This window comes from Oenanthe melanoleuca, chromosome Z (genome assembly GCF_029582105.1).
Source record: "Oenanthe melanoleuca isolate GR-GAL-2019-014 chromosome Z, OMel1.0, whole genome shotgun sequence".
Lineage (NCBI taxonomy): Eukaryota > Metazoa > Chordata > Aves > Passeriformes > Muscicapidae > Oenanthe > Oenanthe melanoleuca.
The window spans coordinates 72,540,028-72,564,336 of record NC_079362.1 but is presented as its reverse complement, the minus strand read 5'-3'; the positions used below and the strand labels follow the sequence as shown (position 1 = coordinate 72,564,336).

The 24,309-nt window shown below is 38.4% G+C and overlaps 1 protein-coding gene across 3 annotated transcripts in view; it reads left to right on the top strand.

The window, feature by feature from the left end:
* Positions 1 to 24,309, top strand: part of RIT2 (Ras like without CAAX 2) — a 181,831-nt gene that overhangs the window by 82,114 nt on the left and 75,408 nt on the right. For all 3 annotated transcript variants that reach the window (XM_056513710.1, XM_056513711.1, XM_056513709.1), the window contains one exon: positions 14,728 to 14,919. In XM_056513710.1, coding sequence (XP_056369685.1) covers positions 14,728 to 14,919 — 192 coding nt within the window. The remainder of the gene's footprint in view (positions 1 to 14,727; positions 14,920 to 24,309) is intronic.

Here is a 24,309-nt window from a genome sequence, read left to right as displayed (position 1 = left end):
CAAATAAAACCAAACACATTAAATGTGAGATTGAGATCATATTTATAAAAATGAGGGAATTTTTTTTTTAGCTTTTAACTCCCACAGCTAGCTGCAATCTGGCATGTGGAGTGTATAGGACAAACTTCATGGAAATCTGCAAATGCAAATTAGTATCCATAAAGATAGCATGAACTTTCTTGTTTACCCATATTGGACAATATTTGAGTAAATTTCTCTTGACATTCACCCATGTCCATTGGGTTTGGAAGGAGTGCTAGTGGAAGTAATTCTGGGATTTCCCTTTTCTTAACCAAAGTGCCTTAAAAATAATCTGCTTTTATATGCATTTGATCCAAATTGACGTAAACTCTTTGATTTCCAGCAAACTTACAGGTGCAAACGAAAAGACACTCAGCTCTCCAGTGCTTTATTCTGCATTCAGTTCCCTCACAATTATTCTCAGAGTGACAACCCCCAACTGCTCCAGCCGAGCACAAAAAGCCTCCACACAGAGTTATCGAAACCTTCTGTTCACTCATTTACTCTTCTCACCCTCTCTTCTAGCTTAAAAACATGTTGCTACTTCTGGAGCCCAGAAGTATGCTCCTCATGGAGCACACACAGCAGTTATCTCTCCTGCTGTATTTATAAACTGTTGACTGACACAGGAGCTTTTATTCTTGCCACAGCTTTCCCCTGTGTGACACATTACCCAATCTCTCTGTGTAGACCTCACGCCGAACACTAAAAGAGCAGCACAGCTCCCTTCGCTGGAAAACAATCTGATCTGATATGTAAAAGAGGCAAAAATTGTTTTCAGGTACAAAGCAGGGAAGGTATGTGGAAAAATGGGTTTCAGTACCTGTCATCGAGGCAGTACATTCTGAGATTATTGCACCAATTTCTGTTTGCTAAAACGTGAGCTTTTTATGATAAACTCAGTGCACCAGTATATTTCCCAGGTGTGAGTCAGAGACTTGAAAAATTGGCCCTAAAATGTGATGGCATGCCATTTCAGGGAGATTTTCCTTTGTCTGGAGTTGTGTGCACATGAATTCATTTCCAGGCATACACTTTTCAACCTGACAACAACAGTGCACTCTGCACTGAAATCCATCTCTCAAATTGCTAGCAAATCACAGGACATGTTTATCCTGCCAACCTGCAGAACTATGATTCTTACCCCCTGCTTCAGGCTTTGAAGAGGAACCATATTAGTCCCAAGAGCCCTTCAGATAAACACACTTTCTCAGACTAAACACTATAGTCCGATGATTCACTAAGGCTGTTATCTGAGACCCTTCTGCTTATTATCTAAACATGCTGCTCTAATCCTGAATCAATGGAAGTGAAATCTCAAAGTACACTAGTGCAGCTTATCTCAAGGAAATGTAAAATGCCTTTTTGGCAGTAATTATGTCTTAATGGGCCTTTACAGCGTGTTCTTATAAGGGGAAAATAATTTTATTGCACTTTCTGCTAGCTACTGTAGTGCATAAATGAAATCCATTTTATTTTTCAAGCATAGGGATATTGAAGTAGCTACTATTAACATTGTGTATTAGGTGAGAAGAGCATTAGTTTTATTTCCTTTTTATGTTGTTCCACAGGCTGTTGAAAACATACTTAGAAACTCAAATCATAACATGGAAATTTCCTGGGATCTCGAGACAAGTTGTTTTGCACATTCTGGGATGAACTAAAATCTATCTCCTCCTTGACCTAGTCATTTTATTTGCCAATGGACAGATTGTGGAGAAACACTTATTTGGCACGGATGCAGAGCAGAAAAAACAGTTGCAGTAAATCACAGATGAAATTGCAGACCTGACACCAATTTCCTTCAGATCACTGGCGAAATATTCCTTGACTTCAGTGGGAAAAGATCTAGGTATATGCTGATAAAAAGGAGCATATTTCCAAAGGAAGAACAGGCAACTGGCAGCCAAGATTCCCAACTTCCTTTCTCATCCCTGTCCATGAGTGAATCATGATGCAATAAAGGGTGGATCAGTTTGTATTTCTAGGCCTGCATTTATCTTCCTGTCAAACAGGTGCAATAAAATGTTCCAGGGAACAAGCATTTAGGGTGAACATCAGCATTTATTGAGTCTGACAAAACTGATTTCCTGCCCATTGCTACCATTCCTCTTCAGCAAAGTCAGGGGTAGTTGTTCCATACTGCAGGTGGTGACAAACTTTCCAGTGTTTTCTGTTCTCTTTCAACAAGGTTTTATATTTTTTTAGCTTGAAATGCTTTCCCTCCCCCTCTTCTTCATCTTTCTCTAACTGGCAACTTCCAAAACCAGATAAATGCACAGTGATGCTGCTGAAGGATTTAAGGCTTTTTTTCTCTTTTTAATAAAAAAAGAACATATAAGAGAAGAAAATATATTATTACAATTTTTTATAAAAGTAGCAAAATATTTTTTTCTTCTGTCCAAGCCTTTCATTGTAGTATTTCCTTGTTTTTTTTTTTTTTTTTTTTTTTGTTTTGTTTTGTTTTGTTTTTTGTTTTTTGTTTTTTTTTTTTGTTTTGTTTGTTTTTTTTTTTGTTATTTTTTGTTGTGTTTTTTTTTTTGCTTGTTTGTTTGTTTTTGTTTTGCTTTGCTTTGCTTTGCTTTTGTTGTTGTGGAGGTTTTTTCTTTACTACTATTTTATTTAATTTGTCTCTGAGGTTGTTTTGTTTGGCTGGTTGGCTTTGTTCTGGTGTACATTGTATGGAAAACACTTATACAAATACATTCCATATGAGCAACCTACAGCCAGGTCCTCCACAAGGTTATGATAATGTGAATTTTCCTTTTCTCCCACCACTGGAAAATATTCTGTATTTATTCTTTAGACCAGTGAATGGTACTGAAGTACTTTGAAGTTCCAGCAGGCACTGCACATACTCTAAGTGTGTCCTGATTTCTCTCTATATATATATGTATGTGGCTGTCCTAGAAAATCTCATTAGGAATTCCATTTACAGAGGTTTGCTATCAAAGCAGCTGTATACAAACCAGGGGTGCCAGTGGGCAGAAAACTGTATTCTATCTCTATCTCTAGTTTTTACAAAGCTCACATCATAATGATATTTCCAGGACTAAAAAGGTTGGCTTGAATGCTGAGAAAACAAGCACATATTACAGCACCACATGGTGCCCATTTCCCCTGACCAAATGACCAAGAAAAGGTTCTTTTGCAGAGCAGGGTTTTAATGCTTCTCAGGAAAAATACGTTGCCCCAAAAAATGAGATTTTCAAAATTAAGTGTCTTTTATTCCATTCTGAGGCTTTGAATGGTGGTGTCTCCAGACAAAGAGAACAAAAGCTAAAAGTTACAAAGTGTTATCTAATCATCCAAATATTTCACTTGCTAAACCACATGAGGAGGACTGCTGGGAAAGGCTTTCTAAAGATGTAATTTTTATTTCCTGCTAGCAGGTGGGGGAATGGAAAAACCTAAAGCCAGGTATTATTTTTCTAACGGAGTTTCAACAGTTTTTCCCCAGAACCTGGAAGTGAATTCCCTCCTACCAAGTAAACAAACACACAAAAACTCCTAACAAACAAACAAACAAACAGATAAGCAGAAATTTAAACCTTGGCAAATTTTGAGCTTCATTGCTTGTTACCTTTATAATCTGAGAAATGTTCTTCCATCAATCCACGTTTTTTAAAGAGGGATTGAGGAGCAAAGTAGGAACTTAATAAAACAAATAGTGAAAATATGAAATATTTTCTCGTGATTTTTTTTTTCTTTTCTTAATGAGCTATATTTTTGGATATATCTTTTTCTCACTTCCATAGAGGAAAGCTTGCACAGCTTGCATAGATTTTTGTGCCTAATTTCAATTTCTGCCTATTGGATGAGGAGAATAAATTTTTGTCATGACTGTTCCGTGTTATCAGAGAAGTGAGATGATGTGACACATACCATGCCAGGGAATTATCTTTTCTTTTAATAAGATAAAAAACTCAAAAGCTTAGCAGGGGCCACATTGATTGTACCTGCGCTAGAAATCAGTGTGGTACCTGAGTAATATCTTGGACAAAGCTGGAGTCAGACTCCTCTAACTTTTGGGCATGCAGATGAGTTTGGTCCTGTGGAGGAGAGTTTTGGCATATCTCATAAATTACTCAGTGTCTTTCAGGATCATAAAATCATGGAATGCTTTTGATTGGAAGTGGCTGTAAAATCTCTGCCATGTGCAGGGGCATCTTCCACTACCCCAGATTTCTCCAAGCCCATTCCAACCTGGCCTTGGACACTTCCAGGGATGAGGCAGCCACAGCTGCTCTGGGCACCCTGTGCCACTCCCATAGGGAATAATTTCTTCCCAATATCCAATCCAACCCTGCTCTCTGTCAGTTTAAAGCCATTCCTCCTCATCCTGTCTCTCCATGCCCTGTTCCCAAGTCCCTGTCCAGTGCTCTTGTAGACCAGCCTGGAAATGCTCCAAGATCTCCCTGGATCATTCACTTTCTCTGTTGGATCTATTGATCCAAACAATGTACCTCGTGACAGAACTTTTTGGATCTCTGCCTTTGTTCTCATGGATTTTTTTTGGGTTGTTTTGTTTTTTGTTTTTGAGGTTTTTTTTTTTTTTTTTTTTTTTTTTTTTGTTTTTTGTTCGTTTTTTTTTTTTTTTTTTTTTTTGTTTTTTGTTTTTGTTTTTGTTTTGTTGGTTGGTTTGTTTTTGTGGTCTTTTTGTTTTGGTTTTTTTTTTTTTAATAATGCAATAAAAATTACTTGTGCACAGGGAAATGAAAAAGCATGTTGGCAAGTCACAGGACATGAAAACTCGGTCCTTTTGAGTCACAAGTTCACTCTGTAAGCAACACAAAATCCATGCAGGATTGTAACACAGGTATTTTGCATTAACTCTGCTAGTGATTTATGTGGTCCTTAGAGGACACACTCCTCAGATAAACACTGAGCTAAATTTCAGTTGTAGAAATGAGTGCACTATTGATTAAACGTTACAAAAGTCTAAAATAGCCACTCTGCAGATTGCTTGCTGCTTCTTTCCCCCCACTTTTCAGATTCTCAGATCAAATCATATCTCTGCTGATGAGTAGGGCACAGGGGAGGGAAGAGAAAAACTTGTGTGGTGGAATTTTTAAGGGCAGCACACTTGTTAGGGAAGACATCATGAGAGAGCATATATGCAAGCCAGAATATAATTTGCAGTCATTTATCAGAGCAATGAGGTGTTTGATTCCACAGCCTCCTGGTTTACTTCTGCAAGGCTGCACAAGGCCTCCCTCTCTGGGGAAGGTGGCAATCCTGTGATGAGCACAGGAGCTGACAAGAGCATGTCTGAATCCCTGCAAAGCCCTTGCTTGCAGCTGCACTCATCACCTCTTCACTAGTAGGCTGCTGTCCCTTTCTTAATTTCTTTTTTTAATCTCTGCTGTTTGCTAAAATGCAATTACCAAGCTATTAATTTTTCCCTTTAACCATTTATGATGCATTTGTGATAAAAGGTGAAAACTGGCTCTTTTTTGCATATCAATGAGAGTGGGGGAGAAGTATTGTGTGGTGCATGATAAACCAAATGCATTTGGGGGTTTTAGAGGTAGTTAACAATGAAGATTGCTTCAGTGCCTGCATTTAGAAGAAAATTGCTAAGGTGTTTATCCCTCAGAGAAAGACCATTAGCATGAATATGAAAGAAAAAGGCAGTTTTCTAAGTAAGGGAGTGTAGCACTGAGGAATTTTTACTGGCACTGTGGAGAATTGATATGGTGATTTCATCCATATTTAGGGGTGAATAAAAAGTAGATATCGTCTCTCAGGTGATGGACTGCATCTTTTCATTACTGCACATGACAAACCATCTTGGAAAGAGCAGGATTAATAAAGTTAACAAAAGCATAGTTGCAGAAAACTGCCAAATATATTATTATGTGGAGGCAGGAGGGCAATTAGAGTGGGAACATTGGGAATTTTACTGAAAAGAAGCTGTATCTGGAGGGAGAGTCTGAGTGCCAGTGCAGGTTATTTACTAGTTCCTCAGTAAGAAAGAATGGTCACTCAGTGATGTTATATTTTGTAGTCCTGAGTTATTTTATTGGAAGTTGCTCAGATCTGTCTTTTTCTCCACCTTATTTATTTCTCTTCACTTACCTTTTTTCTATCAGGCTCAGGTGTGGCTCAATCTTTCTGCATAAGTCATGATGCAGGACATGTGAATACAGAATAGTGAGTGCATATAAAATGCTCTGCACTTAGGGAAGGGGCAGAGAAATAGTCATCCATCAGTGCTCAGGATGCAAAGGAACTCTGGCACCTGCTTTTCATGAGGCTTAATCCTGCCTGGTCTGTGACTGAGAGCAGTGCCAGATAGCATGGGAAGCAGCATCACAGCTGAAAAGAGAAGGGGAGCCTGAATCCATAAGTCTGCTTGTGGGAAACAACTTGATTTCACTGATGGCGAAAATAGATCGTGTCTAACAATGATTTAAAGTCAATAAAACAAGTAACCTCACAAATCCATGATTTTCAGACAGAGTGAAAGCTTAACACACCAATTCAGACCCTCAGACTCATTTGGATGAAGATGAGGGCAATGTCATCATGAATTACCTTGACTGAGTAATCCATATTAAGAAACTACTATCATTATTTTTAATTAATTTCTTTTTACATTCAGAACTTTAGTTGTGCATAAAGTCTCTTCTATACTCAGAGATAAATGATGAATTTACCAGTGGGAAGGAATCCATCTCTTTCCATGGGAATACATTAGTTTCTGGAAAGAATCCTGAACAGAGGTCTAATGCAACATCATCTCCTTTCTGGGACTGAAGACCTGTTTCTGCTGAGGAACCAAAGTAAAGGAAAAATTAGGATGGGGAAATAATTTTAGAAAGTTTTCAGCCAAAATTTTGTGAAAATCAGGAATGTAAATCTATGCTTGAATTTCATAATCAGTGCATGTCTAATTGTGTTTCTTAAGTTACTGATCATCCCTTCAGTTGATCCACTAAGCTTGGGCAAGGTCTTGAGGTGCTGTCAGTCACTCTGCCCAGGTGAGCTAACCTGGAAAACTCCTAAGAATCAGCAGCTAAAAAGTGATGCTGCAGCTTGTCACAGAAATAGATATCATACCTGTGTCTTCCAGAAAGAACACCTATCATGATTATTCTCCTTCTTCTTCTGTTTCCCTTTCCAGATAAATAAATTAGCTTAAACAGTGAGTTGCCAATTGTCTTCTAAATTACAGATTAATTTCAGTGCCTGTCTCAGCTTTATCCTTGTATATTCCCAGAGTTAAGAAAAGGCTACTGATTTTGTACAATGTGGAGTTTGTGATATTGCCTTGGAACGCTGTCAGATAAAGCTCAGGAAGCCATTAGTCTGCTAGGAACTCGGACTGAATCATTTTTATCCTCAGAGTTCTCCCATCAGCAGTGATGTGCATTTTGTCCCCAGTACTAATTCACAGAAGGAAAGGGATATTGCTGTTTTACAACAGAAGCAAGAATCCTTTCCTGTAATTATAAGGCGTGAGACACTGACTGATCATTAATCAAGGGACTGATTATAATAATAATAATCCACTTCCACTGCAGGCACATGGGCTAATTCTCATTTATACTAATCCCATTTTGAACTGCTCCTGAATCATTACTAGAAGGGGCAAAAAGGGTTGTGAAAGATGGGTTTGATGTACAACCAGAGCAGTGAAGAGACTTGATGTGGAGAAGGATCAGTCTCTGTGCTCCAGTGCCTAAGCCAGAGCCCTTGCATTTTCTTTGGTCTGTCTCTGAGCTGTTGCTCAGCTCCCTCCCTCCCTCCCTCCCAGTGATGTGGCAGATGGTTTAGGCTGGCACAGGTGGCTGGGTACCACCTGCTGCAAATTTTTCGCTATCTTTTGCTGTGCAGCTCCTTTCATTGTCGTTGTTGTTGCTTGCAAAGGGTGGCTGGAAATGAGAGAGAGGCAGGAAGAGGGTGTGAAGTGATGCTGATGATGTTGTGTGGTTTCTTGTTTTTCTGCTGTGTCACTGCTGGGAGCATGTAGCTGCTGCAGGGAGGGCTCCTGTGAGGAAAGGCAGCAGGTTGGGAACTTTGGCTTCTGTGGTGGAAAAAGTGTGCCTTTATTATCTCATAGTGCTACCCAACCCATGCTGAGGAACAATATTTCCCACTGCTGCGTGCTGTGAAGGGAAAAATCCTCGATTTGCTTTAGGCATTAGATGCTACATTCTCTTGATCTTTTGAACTCCATTGGAAATGAAACAGCCTCGAAGAAGCTACAAGGAGAGGAGGAGTAGCCTTATCATGCAAATGCATGAAGGATACCACTGGGCAGAGCCTGGCTGATATTCTGGACATCAGAGGCAGGGCCCCCTATTTAATCTCTGTTGAGGTACTGCAGAGAAAGATACAGAAGAAAAAACACCCCTGGCACCTTAAACACTTCCTGTGACTGGTTGAGTTACTCTCTGGAGTCAGTCCTATCTCTCTAATGACTGTAGAGACTGTAGAGAGAAAAACTTGAAGACGAAATAAAGCTATAATTCTAAATTTGGGATACCTAACTACCTCTTCAGGAGGAGAAAACCAGATTAAATAAGGCCTGTCCTTTGCATGTAGATTAATGCTGGTATTACAATGTTTATAAGGTATAATATTGAGCAAATATCTTATCTGGATGCTTTCTTATTTGAAATGTAACTGCTGCAGGTTTCTGTCTGCTTGCTATTACAAATGAGTTTTAAAAAAACTACTTGCTTTTGTCCCCTCCTCCCCTCACAAAAAAAAAAAAACAAAAAACAACAAACAAACAAAAACAAACAAACAAAAAAAACCAAACAAAAAAACCCAAAACAACCACTAAAAAAGCCCAGATAAAACACCATATAATTATCACAGCACTTCTCACCATTGTACTTTCTTTACCAAAATCTATTTCAAGAGGTAAAAGAAAAGCACACTTTATGACAAGCACTGCCAGGTGGGTGTTATTCAGTCCTGAAGAAGTCAACTATGATGATTATGTGTGTAAGAGAATTTACAAACAGAGAGATATAGGAGGTTTGCACTTTGGTTTAAAATAGATTTGCTGCTAAAATATAATTTTTTACCACATTGCCAAAAAAATTTCCTGAGACAGAAGAAATTCTCAACTTACTTTTAATTAACAATTCTGAGTGAACAATGAAGGTTCACATATTTTTTATTGTTTTAATTTTTTCTTCTTTCACCATTTGAAGATTTTTTTCCCTCTCCCTGAGTTTCCTGTGTCCTTTTTGTTCATTTCATCCTTGTTTCTTCATTTGCCATAGATGAACAACATCCTGCCTGATTGCAAGAACATATCCCACCCCTCAAGTGTTCACAATAAATATAAAAAAAAAACCAGTTTAAAATAAGAACGACCCCTGTGGTAATCAGGGAGACAGTTTTGATTAAGAACATCTGTTAGCAGATTCCCGGTTCTAAAGTCAAGCAGAACATAAGACAAGAATATATAGAAAGTGACATTCTTCAAACTGTGAGGCTGGCCTCCCTGGGGAGGCTCTGACCTCTTCCAGAGATACAAGCCAAGATCATAAAAAAAAAAAGCAAAAACAAAAACAACAGACATCAAAATGTGTGTAGTTTGAAAAACATGACACCTTTGCTTAGGAGGTGCTTCATGTTTAAATTTCTAAGCACCACACTTCTGAGGAGCGTGGGGAAGGACTGCACTTCCAGGCTGTGTTTACTGCTCAAACACATCACCACATGATGAAACAGAGGGGCAGGGATCTGCTCATTGCCTTGTCCATTTGTGTGTGTGTGTTCTTCTTCCCCTTTTATCCTTTTTGGCCATCTCTCAGCTGTGCATGTGGGATCTGGGAGAAATGGCTTCACTTTAGAGCTCTGCTGGTGCAAAGGGGTGATGTGGGAGATGCTGCCTCTAAACAATTCTATTCTGAGTTGCATAAAAGCTTTTCCAGATCAGCACTCCTTCTCTAGCTTTGTTCAGGAGGAAATACTTAGGGAACATAAAGAAAGGAACTGGCTTGGTTGAACTTTATTATACATCATCCTAGACTCTTTCAGTGAGCAAGGCAGGGCTGTGCTGGGCTGAACATGAGACCCAGACTTATGTTTAATAACAACACATAGACCAACCTTTCACAAAGATCTAGGTATCTAATTACAGTGTGGCTCTCCTGCTCAATTACTTTTTTTCCTCTTCTGGACGTGTTAAGATACTGATCTTATTTGGAAAAGATTCTGATATCTAATAAAAAAAACCCCAAACATACAAGTTCTATTTATATATCCATGATAATAATAAGAATATTTAAATTAATTAAAAATTTTGCTCTTTATGAGGCATTTTGTCTTGCTTATTATGAAATGTGAGATGAAAGAGTATATATCAAGATGAAAGAGACAAAGCAGAAGTTAGGCATTTTCTCTTAAATGTTGTTTTCTTAAAAACTGCTAGAAAAAGCAATATGCAGGAGGATGAAATGTGGAAACAGAAACGCAAGGTTAGGTATGGAAGTATTTCTTTGGTGTGAATGGATTGGATTGTGACAGACAAAGTGTTTCTATAATTGAGAGTTTTGAGGGATTGAAAGGCAATGAGATAGTTCTACAGGTACAGAACACTGGCAATTCCACATAGATCAGGAAAAACGTGGGGCTGCTGCTGGAACTGGTGAGTGTCCTAATGATGAGGAACATGGAAAGTACAAATACACTCAAGGATTCCTCTCTCTTCAGAGGCAAGCTCTGCCTCTCAGGAAAGTTTGAGCAAGAGGGGGAGGAATAAGGGAGAAGTGAATCAAGCAGGGTGTAGGCAGCTCAGTGCCACAGGATGAGACACATATCATTGTGAGGCCATTCTGATACCTTTGGAAAACCATGTCAGATGCCTCATCACTGAAGAAAGACAAAAGTGACATCTCTCTAGGAGCAACCTAACCATCAAGAGACTCTTGTCAACCTTCTTCAACAACAGGTAGAAATATGTAGTCTTATGAGGATTGGTGTCATTTTTTTTTCCTGCATTCAATTATACTGGAAAAAGAAAAGGTAAAAAGTTATTATTGCCTTCTTTCAACTTTTAGAAAAGTTTTGTTTTGTTTCTATCCAAACTTGATGCTTCTTCTCAAGCATCACATCTCCCAGGAAGAATGATGATTTTGTTTCAAAAGAGTTTTTACTACGCTTTTCAGTTAAGTCTTAGTCATAATACACAAGAGAGTACTCGAGACTGATGTGAAGCTGCAAAGTGCTATAAGCATGACAAATCTTCTCTTTAATTTTCAGAATTGATTTCCTCTTGAGGGGGTGTGATTTCCTTCTGTCTTTTACCCTTGGCATTTACTGACTTGGGAATGTTTTGTGTTTTACCTTTATTGAGTAGAAATTTCTATCCAATACTATTCCTGAATGATTTTTAAGAGGTCCTTTTGCAGCAAGAAACAGTTAAAGAATATATTAGTGTGACAGATGCATAGCTTATTTTATAAGGAAACCAGGAAAAAATTAAGAAAAAAAAAAAAAACCAAACCAAAAACTACTGAAAAAATCTGCAAAATCTTAGGCTTTGTCTCTATCTCCACCTAAACATTCACAAAATCCAGGTCAACTTGGGCTTTAGCTCTGCTTACTGTAAAGAAACATTAAAAAAGTGGAATCTAGAGTAAGACTTGAACTTAAAAATTGACAAAGAGATGTAATTTCTTCTTAGTCCTGTCTTTTATACATAATATGCAGATAGATTTGCAAAGATTTTACTATATTTATTGGTAATTAAATTTATTCTTTCTCTTAGTATATATTATATATTTATATATTTATATATTTATATATTTATATATTGATGCTCCTGATGAAAAGGAAAAAAAAGAAACAAAACACTTATTTTGAAATAAAAAAACAGACTTATATATGTTTGATCTTAGAATCCTTGACTTTGTATTGAGTAATCATGCCAAGGGGAAAAAGCTGAGAAATGAAAGTCAACATCAAAAAATTGGAATGAAAATGACTAGCTGAGTTAACAACAGAAAACCAAGCCTATGTCCTCAATTCAGTTTGTACAGAATACTTAATGCCTCTGAAAAAGGATCATTGCAAACATGACACTAAAGTATTTTTCCTGTTTAGTCTAATTTATCAACAGTAATTACATATCATAATAAAAAATTGCACAGGTAAACTCATTTATGAGTTTATAATCTAAAGCCTTAATATGCCCCAGCATGAACCAGAGTGTGTAGGTAGATGGTTCTGACTCAGAAGTGTCAGTCCTAAAAGCTGAGAACTTTGTCCCTTTGGAATGATTCAGTGTGTGAAATTAGGAGCCCAGGGCCTCCTGTCAGTCAGGCAAAGCCATTAAGCATCCCTGGGGAGTGATCCTGGGAGTAATCCTGCTTCAGAACATCACTTACTGTGAGTAACTTAAACAGGGATGTGTGACCTAATTCCTTCTTGGTTTGCCATAAATGGCTAAAAATGAGTTTACAAAGTTCTGAGCACTTCCTAGAGGTGGATCACCTCACTTAAACAGAGCTCATTCTTTGTAAAAGGTTGCACAGAGCTGTCATACAGTGGTACAGTGGTTGATTTATGAAATTTCTGAATCAAGGAGACAGGTCATCTGGGCTGGGCATAAGGCTCCATGTGAAAACATGTACTTTTAGCTACCAGCTCCACTCAGTTGTACAAACCCTCTAAAAATAAATAATAGGTGGAAAAATAGATAATTAGATAATTAATGGTATAACAGTTTTCCAGCTTTAGAAGCAGCCTGTAGTCCATTAATGGCATTGAATTGTTTACCACATTTTACAAAGACAGCTTAGATAGTGGACTGCAGCTGCACAGCCAGCTAAATTCAGAAGCCTAATCCATAAATTTAACTTCACTGAAGGCTTCCACTGTCTGCTCAGCCTGAAGGAATCCTGGTCTCGTTCTGCTCCTCCTAAAAAAGAGACTACCCTCCTGATAAAGGCATAGAACAGTTCTAAGGGACTGGTGCAAAGAGGAGAAAATCAGGATCATATGGGACAGGAGCTGCAGTGAGATCTTTGTTCGGGTTTAAAAGCCTGGGGTCTGAGGGCAAATAATGGATTTAATGACTGTATTTGGTCATTGAACATTTCCTGCTCTCAATTTGAAGACTTTGAATGTGATGTATAGTTCTGTATTGCATCATTTATTCATCTAGGAGCTCTCTAATGTAGATGGCTGGGAACAGACACTGCTCTGTTCAGTGTCTTGTCTAAACCATAGAGTGTGGAATCCTGTCTGTTTGATATCTTCAGTGTTCAGCTGCCCTACAGCTTGCACATCCAGTTTCTAGAGGATGGGCTACGTTATTACCTGACCCACTCTTTCTTGTACCTTGGTAGTTAATAAACTCTCCTGGGGTGCTATGGGGTGATAATTTAGAGATTTTCAAATTCTGAGGCAGTCTCAAAGCAGAATCCTACCCTCAAATTGCCTATTAGTCTCCCATTTTGAAGCTTAGTTGGATGAACTTTTCCCTGCAGCAGGTGAAATGTTTTGAATGATATATAAAGCCTTTGGGTAAAAGATACATCATAAATAAATGATAATGGTCAACATGAAAGTCTATTCACAGGAAGTATTGTCAATCAACATGAGCTACTATTCAGAGAGATTTAAAGCTGAGACTTTTAAAAGAGCATAAGAAATCTATTTCCCTTCAATTTTCAGCAAGGGCTGAGGATATATATATGTAAACTAAACTGTTTTTAAAAAATCCTAGCCTAAATTCTCAATTGAGTAAAAAATACAGGATTTGATGCTGCATCCTGCTGCTCATAAAAATGGTCCAATGTTGATATGTGTATTTCTTTTTTATCAGACCTTCCTGCATCTTAATATCTCTGGAGAACTGATTCTGTCAGGAGGATTCTGATCCTGACCGACTGTTGCCATGGCATTGGGTTATTCTGGGCTGTGATCAAGAAAAGCAAACAAACTTGAGAAAGAAACTGGCTTTAAAACATATTCTCAAGCCACAGTGCCTGAGACTAGATTTTGAAAATTAAATCATGATTTTTTGTACTATGTGGCAGTTATTAAAAGCTTCTGAAAAAAAAACAAAAAACATGCCAGTAACAAGAAGCATTGTTGTGACAATAAAGATATAAATAAAATGAGAAAAATGCAGGAGGATAAAATGGGGCAAATTCTTGCATGGTTTGAAATTGTTCATTCTCATTTAATGACATTATCCCACACTGAAGAGAAACCTCCATATTTTCTGAGATCCTTCGAAAAAGTAAAACTTTTTGCAGATCAGATTCTTTTTTTTTTAGGCAAAGCTGGTGGCAATCAATTAATGTCTTTTTGATACTACTGAGCTTTAGAATTGAGTGCATAATAAGGAATTTGTATCTGTCTCAAATTTCTAGGTAGTAATACAGTTTATTTTGCAGCTATTAATATTCATTCAGTTACAAGTCATCTGTTTGTCCTGGCAGCACTGGGGAAGTTTCTGATAATACATGAGACAGTATTTTCTGTATGCAGTCAATTGCATAAAAAGTTCATATTCTTAGAGGACAGAGCTCCCTTGATGGGAAAAGAAAAAAGAAAAATCCTTATCACTGGGGTTGACGAACCCAGAAGGATGCAGCGTTTACAAGGGTAAAACAAGCAATGTGAATTTTTGTAGGGAGCCAGGAAGGTTCTCTGCAAGTTGGCTGTTTGCAGATGGATAATTTTGTTTGCCAAATTACTGAGCGTGTTCTCCCTGTTCTGCAGGCAGAATTCACAGCCATGAGGGACCAGTACATGCGAGGTGGGGAAGGCTTCATCATCTGCTATTCCATCACAGACCGCCAGTCCTTCCAAGAAGCAGCTGAGTTTAAGGAGCTCATTTATCGTGTCCGGCACACCTACGACATCCCCGTGGTGCTGGTGGGAAACAAAATAGACCTTGAGGAGTTCAGGCAGGTAAGCAACTCCTCTGCTGGCTTTGGCTTGGTTTTCCTTGTCTGCCTCAGGGGTTTCTGCAGCATATGTTGTACAGTGCTACTGAGAATTATTAGCGCAGGAGGAAATTTAATCAAAGAGTGACAAACTTATAATGAATTAAAGTCTTTGCTGTGCTTTTCATTCATATGTTGTGGAACTTGAAGCAGCCGTGGCAAATCACATCTAAACGTCCTGGTTTTACTTGAAAAACTTGACTTTTTACTTGAAAAACTTGACTACGGATGTCAAAAATTTATATATATTCATATATATCTATATATTCAACAAAGAAAGAGCTTCAAGTAGGATCTTTGTAGAAAAAAACCTTGGATTTCTTTGATGCTGTCAGCCATTAAACAGAGGCTTGTTTTTTTTCTCTAAACATACTAGACTTATTAAGGGTTTTTCAACCTCAGATTTATATATACGTATCTATATCTATCTATCTATCTATCTATATCTCTGTCTGTATACACAATACTACTTTTGCATGAAGATCCAGTGACTGTGTTATCAGAGAGTGTTCAGGTAAAACAGGGACATGCAAGATTTGAATTCACTTTGATTTGTATATGAGATTTCAGCTATTACCACCCATAGAACAACAGATTTCTTTGACTACAGGGTCAATGACTGTGGCTCTCTTAAAGCCTTTAATAATCTTTGCTCACTCTTTTCCTTTTGCTCCCTCTCTACTTCTTCCTTACTGTTTGTACTGCTGAACCAGAGAGAGATCACATTAGAATGGCTTGGTTGTGTCCTGGTACTGAACAAAAAATTTGCCTAATCTGCAGCTAGATCTTCTTTCAAATATCTGACTTCTGTGCAGACATATGTAACACTTAAATAAAGCAGTGTTTTTTGGTTCATTAGCATCTGTGCTCATGCAATCCTATCTGCTCTTTTCCACTTATCCTGTCACTCTTCTCCCCATTTTGTTGTCTTCTTTATTCTACCTGAAGAAACTCCAATACATCATTGAGCCTGAAATTGGGATCTGATTATGTACATTTAAAGCTTCACATCTGTCTTCCAGATTATTGCCTTCCTCCCCACATCAGGCTGTGACAAAACCCTAATGGTGACAATCCAGCTGCAGTTTAACAGGGGCTTCAAACATGAGTGCCATGTGCTTGTACACCAGGAGAGGAGGGATGTGGGTCTGGGCAAGGATGTGGACTCAGTTATTTTGCTAAGAAAACTGGTTATTCACTTGATCCCAAAGCAGAATACAATTGATTGCCTACAGTTATCCCTAGATGAGGTTTCAGAAGTGCTGTATTTCATAACTGGTAAAAAGACATTCTTTCACCAGTCTTTGGTTCTATCTCTTTCTGATCTTACCTCTTGTTGAACTTTTATATTTTAATCACTATCAACATATATAAAAAGTATGCCTGGTTTAAATATTTTTACATGCTCCTTGGTGATCTTGCCTGGTCTCACAAACAGGAAAACTACTGTGCATGAAGGTCTGGATTGGATTTCACCTACAGCATTTTAGATCAAGGGCCATGGGCAGGCTCAAGGAATAATATTAGAAATTAAGCCTGTGGATATGATAAACACATTAAAAACTGTTCTATGAAGTCACCACTGATAATTCTGCCTGAATATGTGAAAAGGGAAATTCCAAGTTGTGGTCCTACATTTTTAAAAGTTTTCAATGAAACAGAATTTATGCCTCCAGAGTATTTTCCTCCATAAGCCCTCTACAAATGCCAACATATTTGGCAATGCAAGGTAGTGCAAAGCACAACTGCTTGTTTAAATAAAGCCTTTGAGAATGGCCATAAGCAAGTAGTATGAACCCAGAGTAGAGAAAAGCAGCATTTTATGGAGTCCATATTTTGGGACATTGTTTTTAAATTTTGACTACCTCTGCTCCATGGCTGTTGTCTGCATAATTAGTTGGTGCTGAGGTGTATAAGTTGTGCTCCCAGAATATATCTTCTCCTAAATTTCATCCATTTCAGATTCCACAGACACCACAGTTCAAAACAAACCGTGGTTTAGTGGAGGTCATGAACAAATACTGCTCAGGGAACCTTCCTGACCTAAACTGAAGCCCCAGTGTGTGGGAGGACACTTCTGTGTCTAGCTTTTTAAGCACATAATGCTCCTCATTATTTCATTATTTCAGAACTGCGGCATGAAGCTGTGCTGTATGTTTAACAAACACTGAAGTCAGTTTCATCCATGCTCACTTGTAAGGTTAAGCAATATCTAAGCAACTGGACGAGCCCTGGGATAGTAGATTGAAAGGGATCCTTTCAAGGTCGTGCACTGTGGTTACAGCTTCATTAAAAGCATTTGGATGGTCGAGAGTGACAGCCAACTAACTCTGGAGTGACAGGCAGCAATGAGCTGGTGATGTCGGGCATTAACATATCAATGGACAAACAGGGAGGTACACAAGCACCAGATTCAAACAGCTGAAAAATAGTGGTGTCAGAATGCAATCAGCCAGGCTGGAATTTGACCAGGGCACCAGGGCTAATATTGTTGCTTTGTTTAATGACATTTTTATCCTATGAATTTCATTAAAACGACTGTAATGTTATTCATGTTATTTCAGGACATAACATTAAATTCAATATTCCTGGGCATCATTTCCATTTAATGACAATTCTGCAACAAACAGACAGGCTGTAGTGGCTTGGCCAAACAAAACTGTTGTTTGAAATGTGAATCCCTACACTGTACAGTTGATGATGTATGCTGCTTTCTTCAAATCTATCAACAGGACTACAAGAACAAAACTAATCTGCAATTAAAACTGTGATTTAAGAGAAACACTGCTGGAAAACAAAAACAATGAGTTTGTTATTTTTAAATTATACTTTTATTTTATGATAGCTTCAGTGAAATTATAGTCTTTATGTGTGCCTGTGATTTTGAATGTCCTAAGAGATGGGTTTGTCTGTACTCCTCCTTAAAGCAAGTTTTAGTTATATTCACCAGCCTAAAGAACAAACACTTCCATTTTTCTCTACTCAACATGGGGAAAATTGTGGAAAAACTGTATGGAAAAGAGAGTAAATCATTATCTTGATGTATATGTGGTGGCAAGGCAACCTCACACCCCACTGAGCAGGCATGGATTGCTAATTCAGTCACAGAATCATGGAATGGTTTATATTGGAAAGGGCTTTAAACTTGTTTCCTTCCAACCCTCTGCCATGGGCAGGATCACCTTCCACTAGACCAGGTTGCTCCAAGTCCCAGCCAGCCTGGCCTGGAACATTTATCTGTGTCCATTCCCTGATTTTTCAGCCATTACTCTAAGAAACATTTAAGTATTATACACATTATATTCCATAGCTACTTGAGAGAAAAAAATACAGAACTAAATGTTTAGGCAACATTTTAATTTCAGTGTTTTCAAACAGCAATGTCATTAGATCAGTAAATGTATGCTCGTATATCTTTAATTATCGTCAGATTTTCAGAAACATGTAGGACCAGGTGTTTGAAAATGCTGATACTTTCACTTTAGGTAATCCTTGTCACTTTACCTCAGGTGAACCTCTGATCCTTACTGCTTAAAACATGTGTAACAGATAAACATCTAATTAGAACTTAGGCATCTTTATAAAATACATTAAAAATATTCAAGCTCATACCATACTAGTGTTTAATTGCAGCTTTATATAAAATATTTCATAATTAGGACCTGTGGCATTACTGAAAGGTTGTTTAGAAAATATGCAAAAGCCTTTACTTACTAATCACTGCAAAATACTAATCACATTGAGAAATTCAGAGGGGAGCTAACTACTCAAGCTCCTTTGAATAGTGTGCTGTAAGTCTAAAACATTCTTTCTAAAAGCTTTTTTTTCTAGAAAAAATGCTTTTATTCCACTTTTAATGTGGATGCTAGAACCCCTCTGGAAATTCTAGCCATGCAGAAATATCACAGCCTTCATGGAGCAGTTTTTCCTGTACTTTTAAATACAGCTGTGGGCTCAGTTGAGTCCATGGATAATATGTTGATGTCCATTTAGCCTGAAGTTAGAGGGGGCAGCTCATGTTTCTTCCTGGCCTCTCTGGGAAGCCTGTCATCAAAGCTGTTAGTTTTGGCAGCACAGTCTTGCTACAGGAAAGAATTATGCAGTTGTTTACCCTTCCACCCATGAGTTGTCTTACTGGCTTCAAGCAAAAATCTGAGAGAAGCAGCACCTTTGAAAGCATTTCCCTCTACAGCCCTCCCCTTTAGTAGGAAATAAAAAAATCAACATGAAATCTGCCTTTTTCATCCAGAATTGCAGTGGTAGAACAAGGAGGAGAGTGTTCAAAGTGAAAGAGAGTTGGATTAGATCAGATGTTAGGGAGAAATTCTTCCCTGTGAGGGTGGTGAGGATCTGGCACAGGATTCCCAGAGAAGCTGTGGCTGTCCCATCCTTGGAAGTGTTCTGGACCAGGCTGGACAGGGCTTGGAGCAGCCTGGTTAGGTGGAAGGTGTCCCTGCTCAGGAACATGGGGGTCTTTAAGGTTCCTTCTGACCCAAACCATTCTGTGGTTCTGTGATTCTGCAATTCTGCAATTTAACACAGACTAATACATTACTCAGAATGCAAATTTATTACAGAGGTTTCATTGTAATTTTTTTCCCTAAGGTTTTATTATACCAGAAAATAATCCTCAAACCAGGATTACAGTAAGTTTTCCTGATCAGAACCAGCTGAATATTTTCACTTGAACGAGATTTTACTCTGTATTTTGCTCAAGACAACAAGCAATGTGAGTGTCAAATTTTAGGTTTTCATTTTGACAGTTGCCCTATTTTCATGCTTCTCAAACCTTGAAATATCAGTTGAGTCTGAGACAGATAAAAGTTTTTGCTTTAGTTTGTTTTGCTTTGCTTTGTTGTTGTTTGGCTTTATTTTCTTAAAACTTGTTTTGGTTTGTTTTCTTTTGTTGAGTAACTTTTTGGTATATTTATCAAAAATTGTGGGTCTATTCCTTCTGGTGCCTGGTTGAGACATTGAAAATACTTCAAGAATATGATATTATATTTTACTTTTATTTTTATTTTTCAGTGCATGACTGTGAAGCACTGTTTACTAGATGCTTCCTTACTCATATTATGAATCATGAAACTGTAGTTTTATGAATATTTTACTTTCGCATCAAGCTGAATTCTGCTGCTTTTGGGATTAAAACTGCTTCAAAATTTTTAATTGTGCTTTAACACCAGCAGTTCCACTTTCTCTTGAAAACATTACATGTAAGGTAGGTAGTAGTGTCTGTACTGAAAAAAGATCCTTGTTCTCCATTATTCAGACCAATGTGCTAAAAAAGAATTAAAGGTTTCAATTTTTCTTTTGAACCTGAACTGCAAGTCAAGAGAAATGCATTTTTTGCACCTTATTGACATAGTATGGAATGGAATATACATAGAATAATATACATTTGTGTTAATTACAGATATTGTAAATGGTGAGATTAAACTACTTGGCCAGACTGTCTTTAAATCCATGCAGAAAACCAGGATTTATCACATGCCATAGAAGTGTCTCATAAAATGAGATGTATCTGCCTGGCAAGAAGTCTGTCTTGCTGCTGACAGCAGAGGGAGGCTCAGCCAGCCATCTTCTTTGCCTTTTTGCCGTGGTGTTTTGGTGAGATGAAAACTTATAAAATTGTTTCTGACATCTTTTCAGTTTTGAATCAAAACTTACGGATTCATTCTGTTATTGCTGCTGCTAACTACAGACTGTACTTCTGGACCACACAGTCATCTATTTTTTTGTTGTTGTTGCTAATTTTTGAATAAGCAAAACCCTAGACAATGACTACAAAATCATAATAGAAATTTAATGGGAAAAATCTGGAGGAGAATATGGCAAAGAAGATCAACTTCTTCCAAACTATGTCGAGTCCAGAAAAGGGGAGCTAGGGAAGGGTCTGAAGCAAAGGATTGATGAGGAGAGGCTGAGGGAGCTGGAAAGGGGCTGAGCCTGGAGAAAAGGAGGCTCAGGGGGGACCTTGTGGCTCTGCACAGCTCCCTGACAGGAGGGGACAGCCGGGGGGATTTGGGATCTTATCCCAGGGAACAGGGACAGGAGGAGAGGGAACGGCCTCAGGCTGGGCTAGGGGAGGGTCAGGGTGGACATCAGGGAAAGATTTCTTTGTGGGAAGGGTTATCTAACTCTGGCACAGCTGCCCAGGGCAGTGGTGCAGTCCCCATCCCTGCAGGGGTTTAAAAGCCATGTAGGTGTCACATCTGGGGACTTGTGTTAGAAATGGGCTGGGCAGTGCTGGGGGAACTGTTGGACTCCTTGGCCTTTGAGAGTTTTTCCAGCCTCAATGATTCTAGGGTTCTATTTATTTCTATTTTTTATTGAATTTGTGATTAATTCTTTCATCCATTTTAATTCCATTTAATTGTTCATTTCCAATGCATATTCATGTAGTTCCATTTTCCATCAGTGCCTGACAAAAATGAATTACATTTATAGGCACCTGCAATCATCAATTACCTGCACTTGCCTACGTATTGCCTTCCTACATGATATCACATTATATTCTTTGTTTGATCTTCAAAGTCTGTACAATATAAGACATTTTTGCTGTTTTGATGGAGCTATGACAGTTGTCTGAATATTTGGAATTAAAACTACTGAAGTTGTCATGGTGTTTTATTATCCTAGAAAACTGTCAGACCTTTGAATAATCACTTTCTTGCATTATCAAAATGAATATCTGGATTTTATCATGTTCTTCTATGACTGTAACTTTTACTTAGTTTTAATTGATTTTGATTTTTCAACATTTCTCTTACTCTGGTCATTGTCCTAAGAAGTCTTTCTCATATAGTTTTTAAAAAAGAATCTTTATAGTGTTTTCCCTTCTGAGAAAGAAAAGAAAGGGAAGGAAAGGGAAGGAAAGGGAAGGAAAGGGAGGGAGGGAGGGAGAGAGGGAGGGAGAGAGGGAGGGAGAGAGGGAAGGGAAGGGAAGGGAAGGAAGGAAGGAAGGAAGGAAGGAAGGAAGGAAGGAAGGAAGGAAGGAAGGAAGGAAGGAAGGAAGGAAGGAAGGAAGGAAGGAAGGAAGGAAGGAAGGAAGGAAGGAAGGAAGGAAGGAAGGAAGGAAATGAAAGGAAAGGAAATGAAAGGAAACGGGAAACGGGAAACGGGAAACGGGAAAAGTGTAAGTTTTTTTCATGCCAATTCAATTGTAGTAGAAAATTTGGCAGCTGTAGTCTTTTGGAAGGAAATTCTATCATTACCAGCATTCTTTAGCAAATATTAATTTATGCAGAGTTTACCTCCTTGTCATTGCAATGCTTCCATGTTTCCACAACTTCCCTCCAACCCCAGCTTCACATTATCCAGGCTGCAGTAAATGCCATCAGACACACAGACAATTGTAATGAAACTGTTGGCTCATTTCTCAATTTATAATTGTGTTAACCTCTAGTGAACCACCAGGTAAGTCCTGTAATTCCTTCAACATGGAGCAGAAGACATTTGATATTTGATATTTGAAGATAACAAGCTGCTCTGTAGGAGAAGAAGCAACAGCAAAACAATAGCGGCACTGCAGATAATAAAATGTTTATAATGTAAAACCTGGATATCCAGAGATAAACAAAAAGACAGCTAATTGCTTGTAGCTGAAGCAGGACAAAAGAGGACGTGTAGCCAGGGGTATACACAGGGGAGGGCGTTGCAAGGTCACTTCACTGCTAGGGTTATTAAACAGCCACACAATATATATTGTTTTGAAAAGCTCCCAGTCTTCTTATCTCTACCTGCTTTAGCTTCACCATCCACCTCAGAGATTTTTGTTCTCCCTGTGTACTGAATCCTGACTTGGCATGACTGTGTGTGACTTCAGTGGGAGAACACCTTGGAGGAGAGGTGTGAAGGTCCAGAGAGGTTCTCCCACCTTATCCATAGAGGCTGCTCCTCAAGGTGAACTTGGGCTGAGATTTGTCTGCTTTTCCTGCAAATCAACACAGACTGACTCTTGTGGAGGTTTCCATATGACAGTCAGGCCAGCAGGATCTTTCTTTGTGACTAAAGCAAGCAAGTCATGTCACAAAACTTCCACACAGGCTTGGAGGGATGTAGGACTTGATTTCAACCGAATTCAGGGCGCTGCATCTTTCCTTAGAATCCCTCAGAGGGAAAGATGTGAGTTACACAGTGACCACACAGAGAAGTCCAGCTTGCAAGGGAAAACACAGTGTCAGCCTTTCTTGGGTGGCTGGTGTCAGTCAGGAGCCTGTGCTGGATATTTGTTGTGGTTTAACTCCAGCTAAGTGCCATGCAGCCACCCACTGCTCCTGGTGGGGAGGAACATTTGAAAGCAAACAAAAAAAAAAAAAGTAATAAAAATAAAGTAAACACTTTAATAATTGAAACAAACTAATTTTTTTAGAATATATTAATGATAGTTATAATGAAAAGGAGAGGGAAAAACAAAGCCCAAGAGAAACAAGTTATTTTCCCCACCCACTGACTGATGTCCATTATGTCCCCAAACAGAAATAGGCAGTTCCAGGCCAAGCCCCTCCCCAGTTTATGTCCTGGGCATGGCATTCCATGGTATGGAGAATCCCTTTGGGCAGTCTGGGGCAGGTCTCCTGGCAATGCTTTCTCCTGGCTTTTTGTGCACCTCCTCGTGGGCAGAACATTGGACATTGAAAAGTCCTTTCCTGGAGTGAGCACTGCTGAGCAGCAATTAAAATTTCACTGTGTTGTTAACATTATTCTCATTCTAGATCCAAAACACAGCACTGTACCAGCTACTAAAACAAAAGTTAACTCTAACCCAGATGAAACTAGGACAAAAAGAAAACTTTGGAGAAAGCTCATCATCCCTGAAAGCTCATCTTCCTTCCATAGCTGATTTTTCCTTACACCAGCAGAGCAAAATCAGGGTATCAGCCCAACCCTTACATGGTATTTATTACAGCTCCAGTTCAGGAAACTGAGCATATGCTTAATTAGTGTGGAACTAATGCAAGTTTCTTTCAATTTAATCTGCACTTGAGTGAAGATGTTGTCCTGAAAGTGAAGCAGTAAAGAGCAATTTTGTAAAAATAAAAGTGCATTTGCAAAGAAGCATATTAATATAGGCAGCCACATTTACAGAGTGAGTTGTTTGTACAAAGATGTGAATTTCTGGCAACCAGGATAGCTTCCTAAGTGTTTTTTTGCAGTAGGTGGTCAAACTACTTGAAAGTAGAAACTTTGCCAGAATTTAATTACAGCTCATTATGGTGTTATTAATAATAAGAGCATGACCTAGCATTTAAAGAAATGAAGATTAATCAGTTTAATAATCTTTGATTTTTTAAGATTTGCTTGTATCTTTGTCTTAATTACTCACTTTTTTCCCCCCAGATGAGTTAGAAAG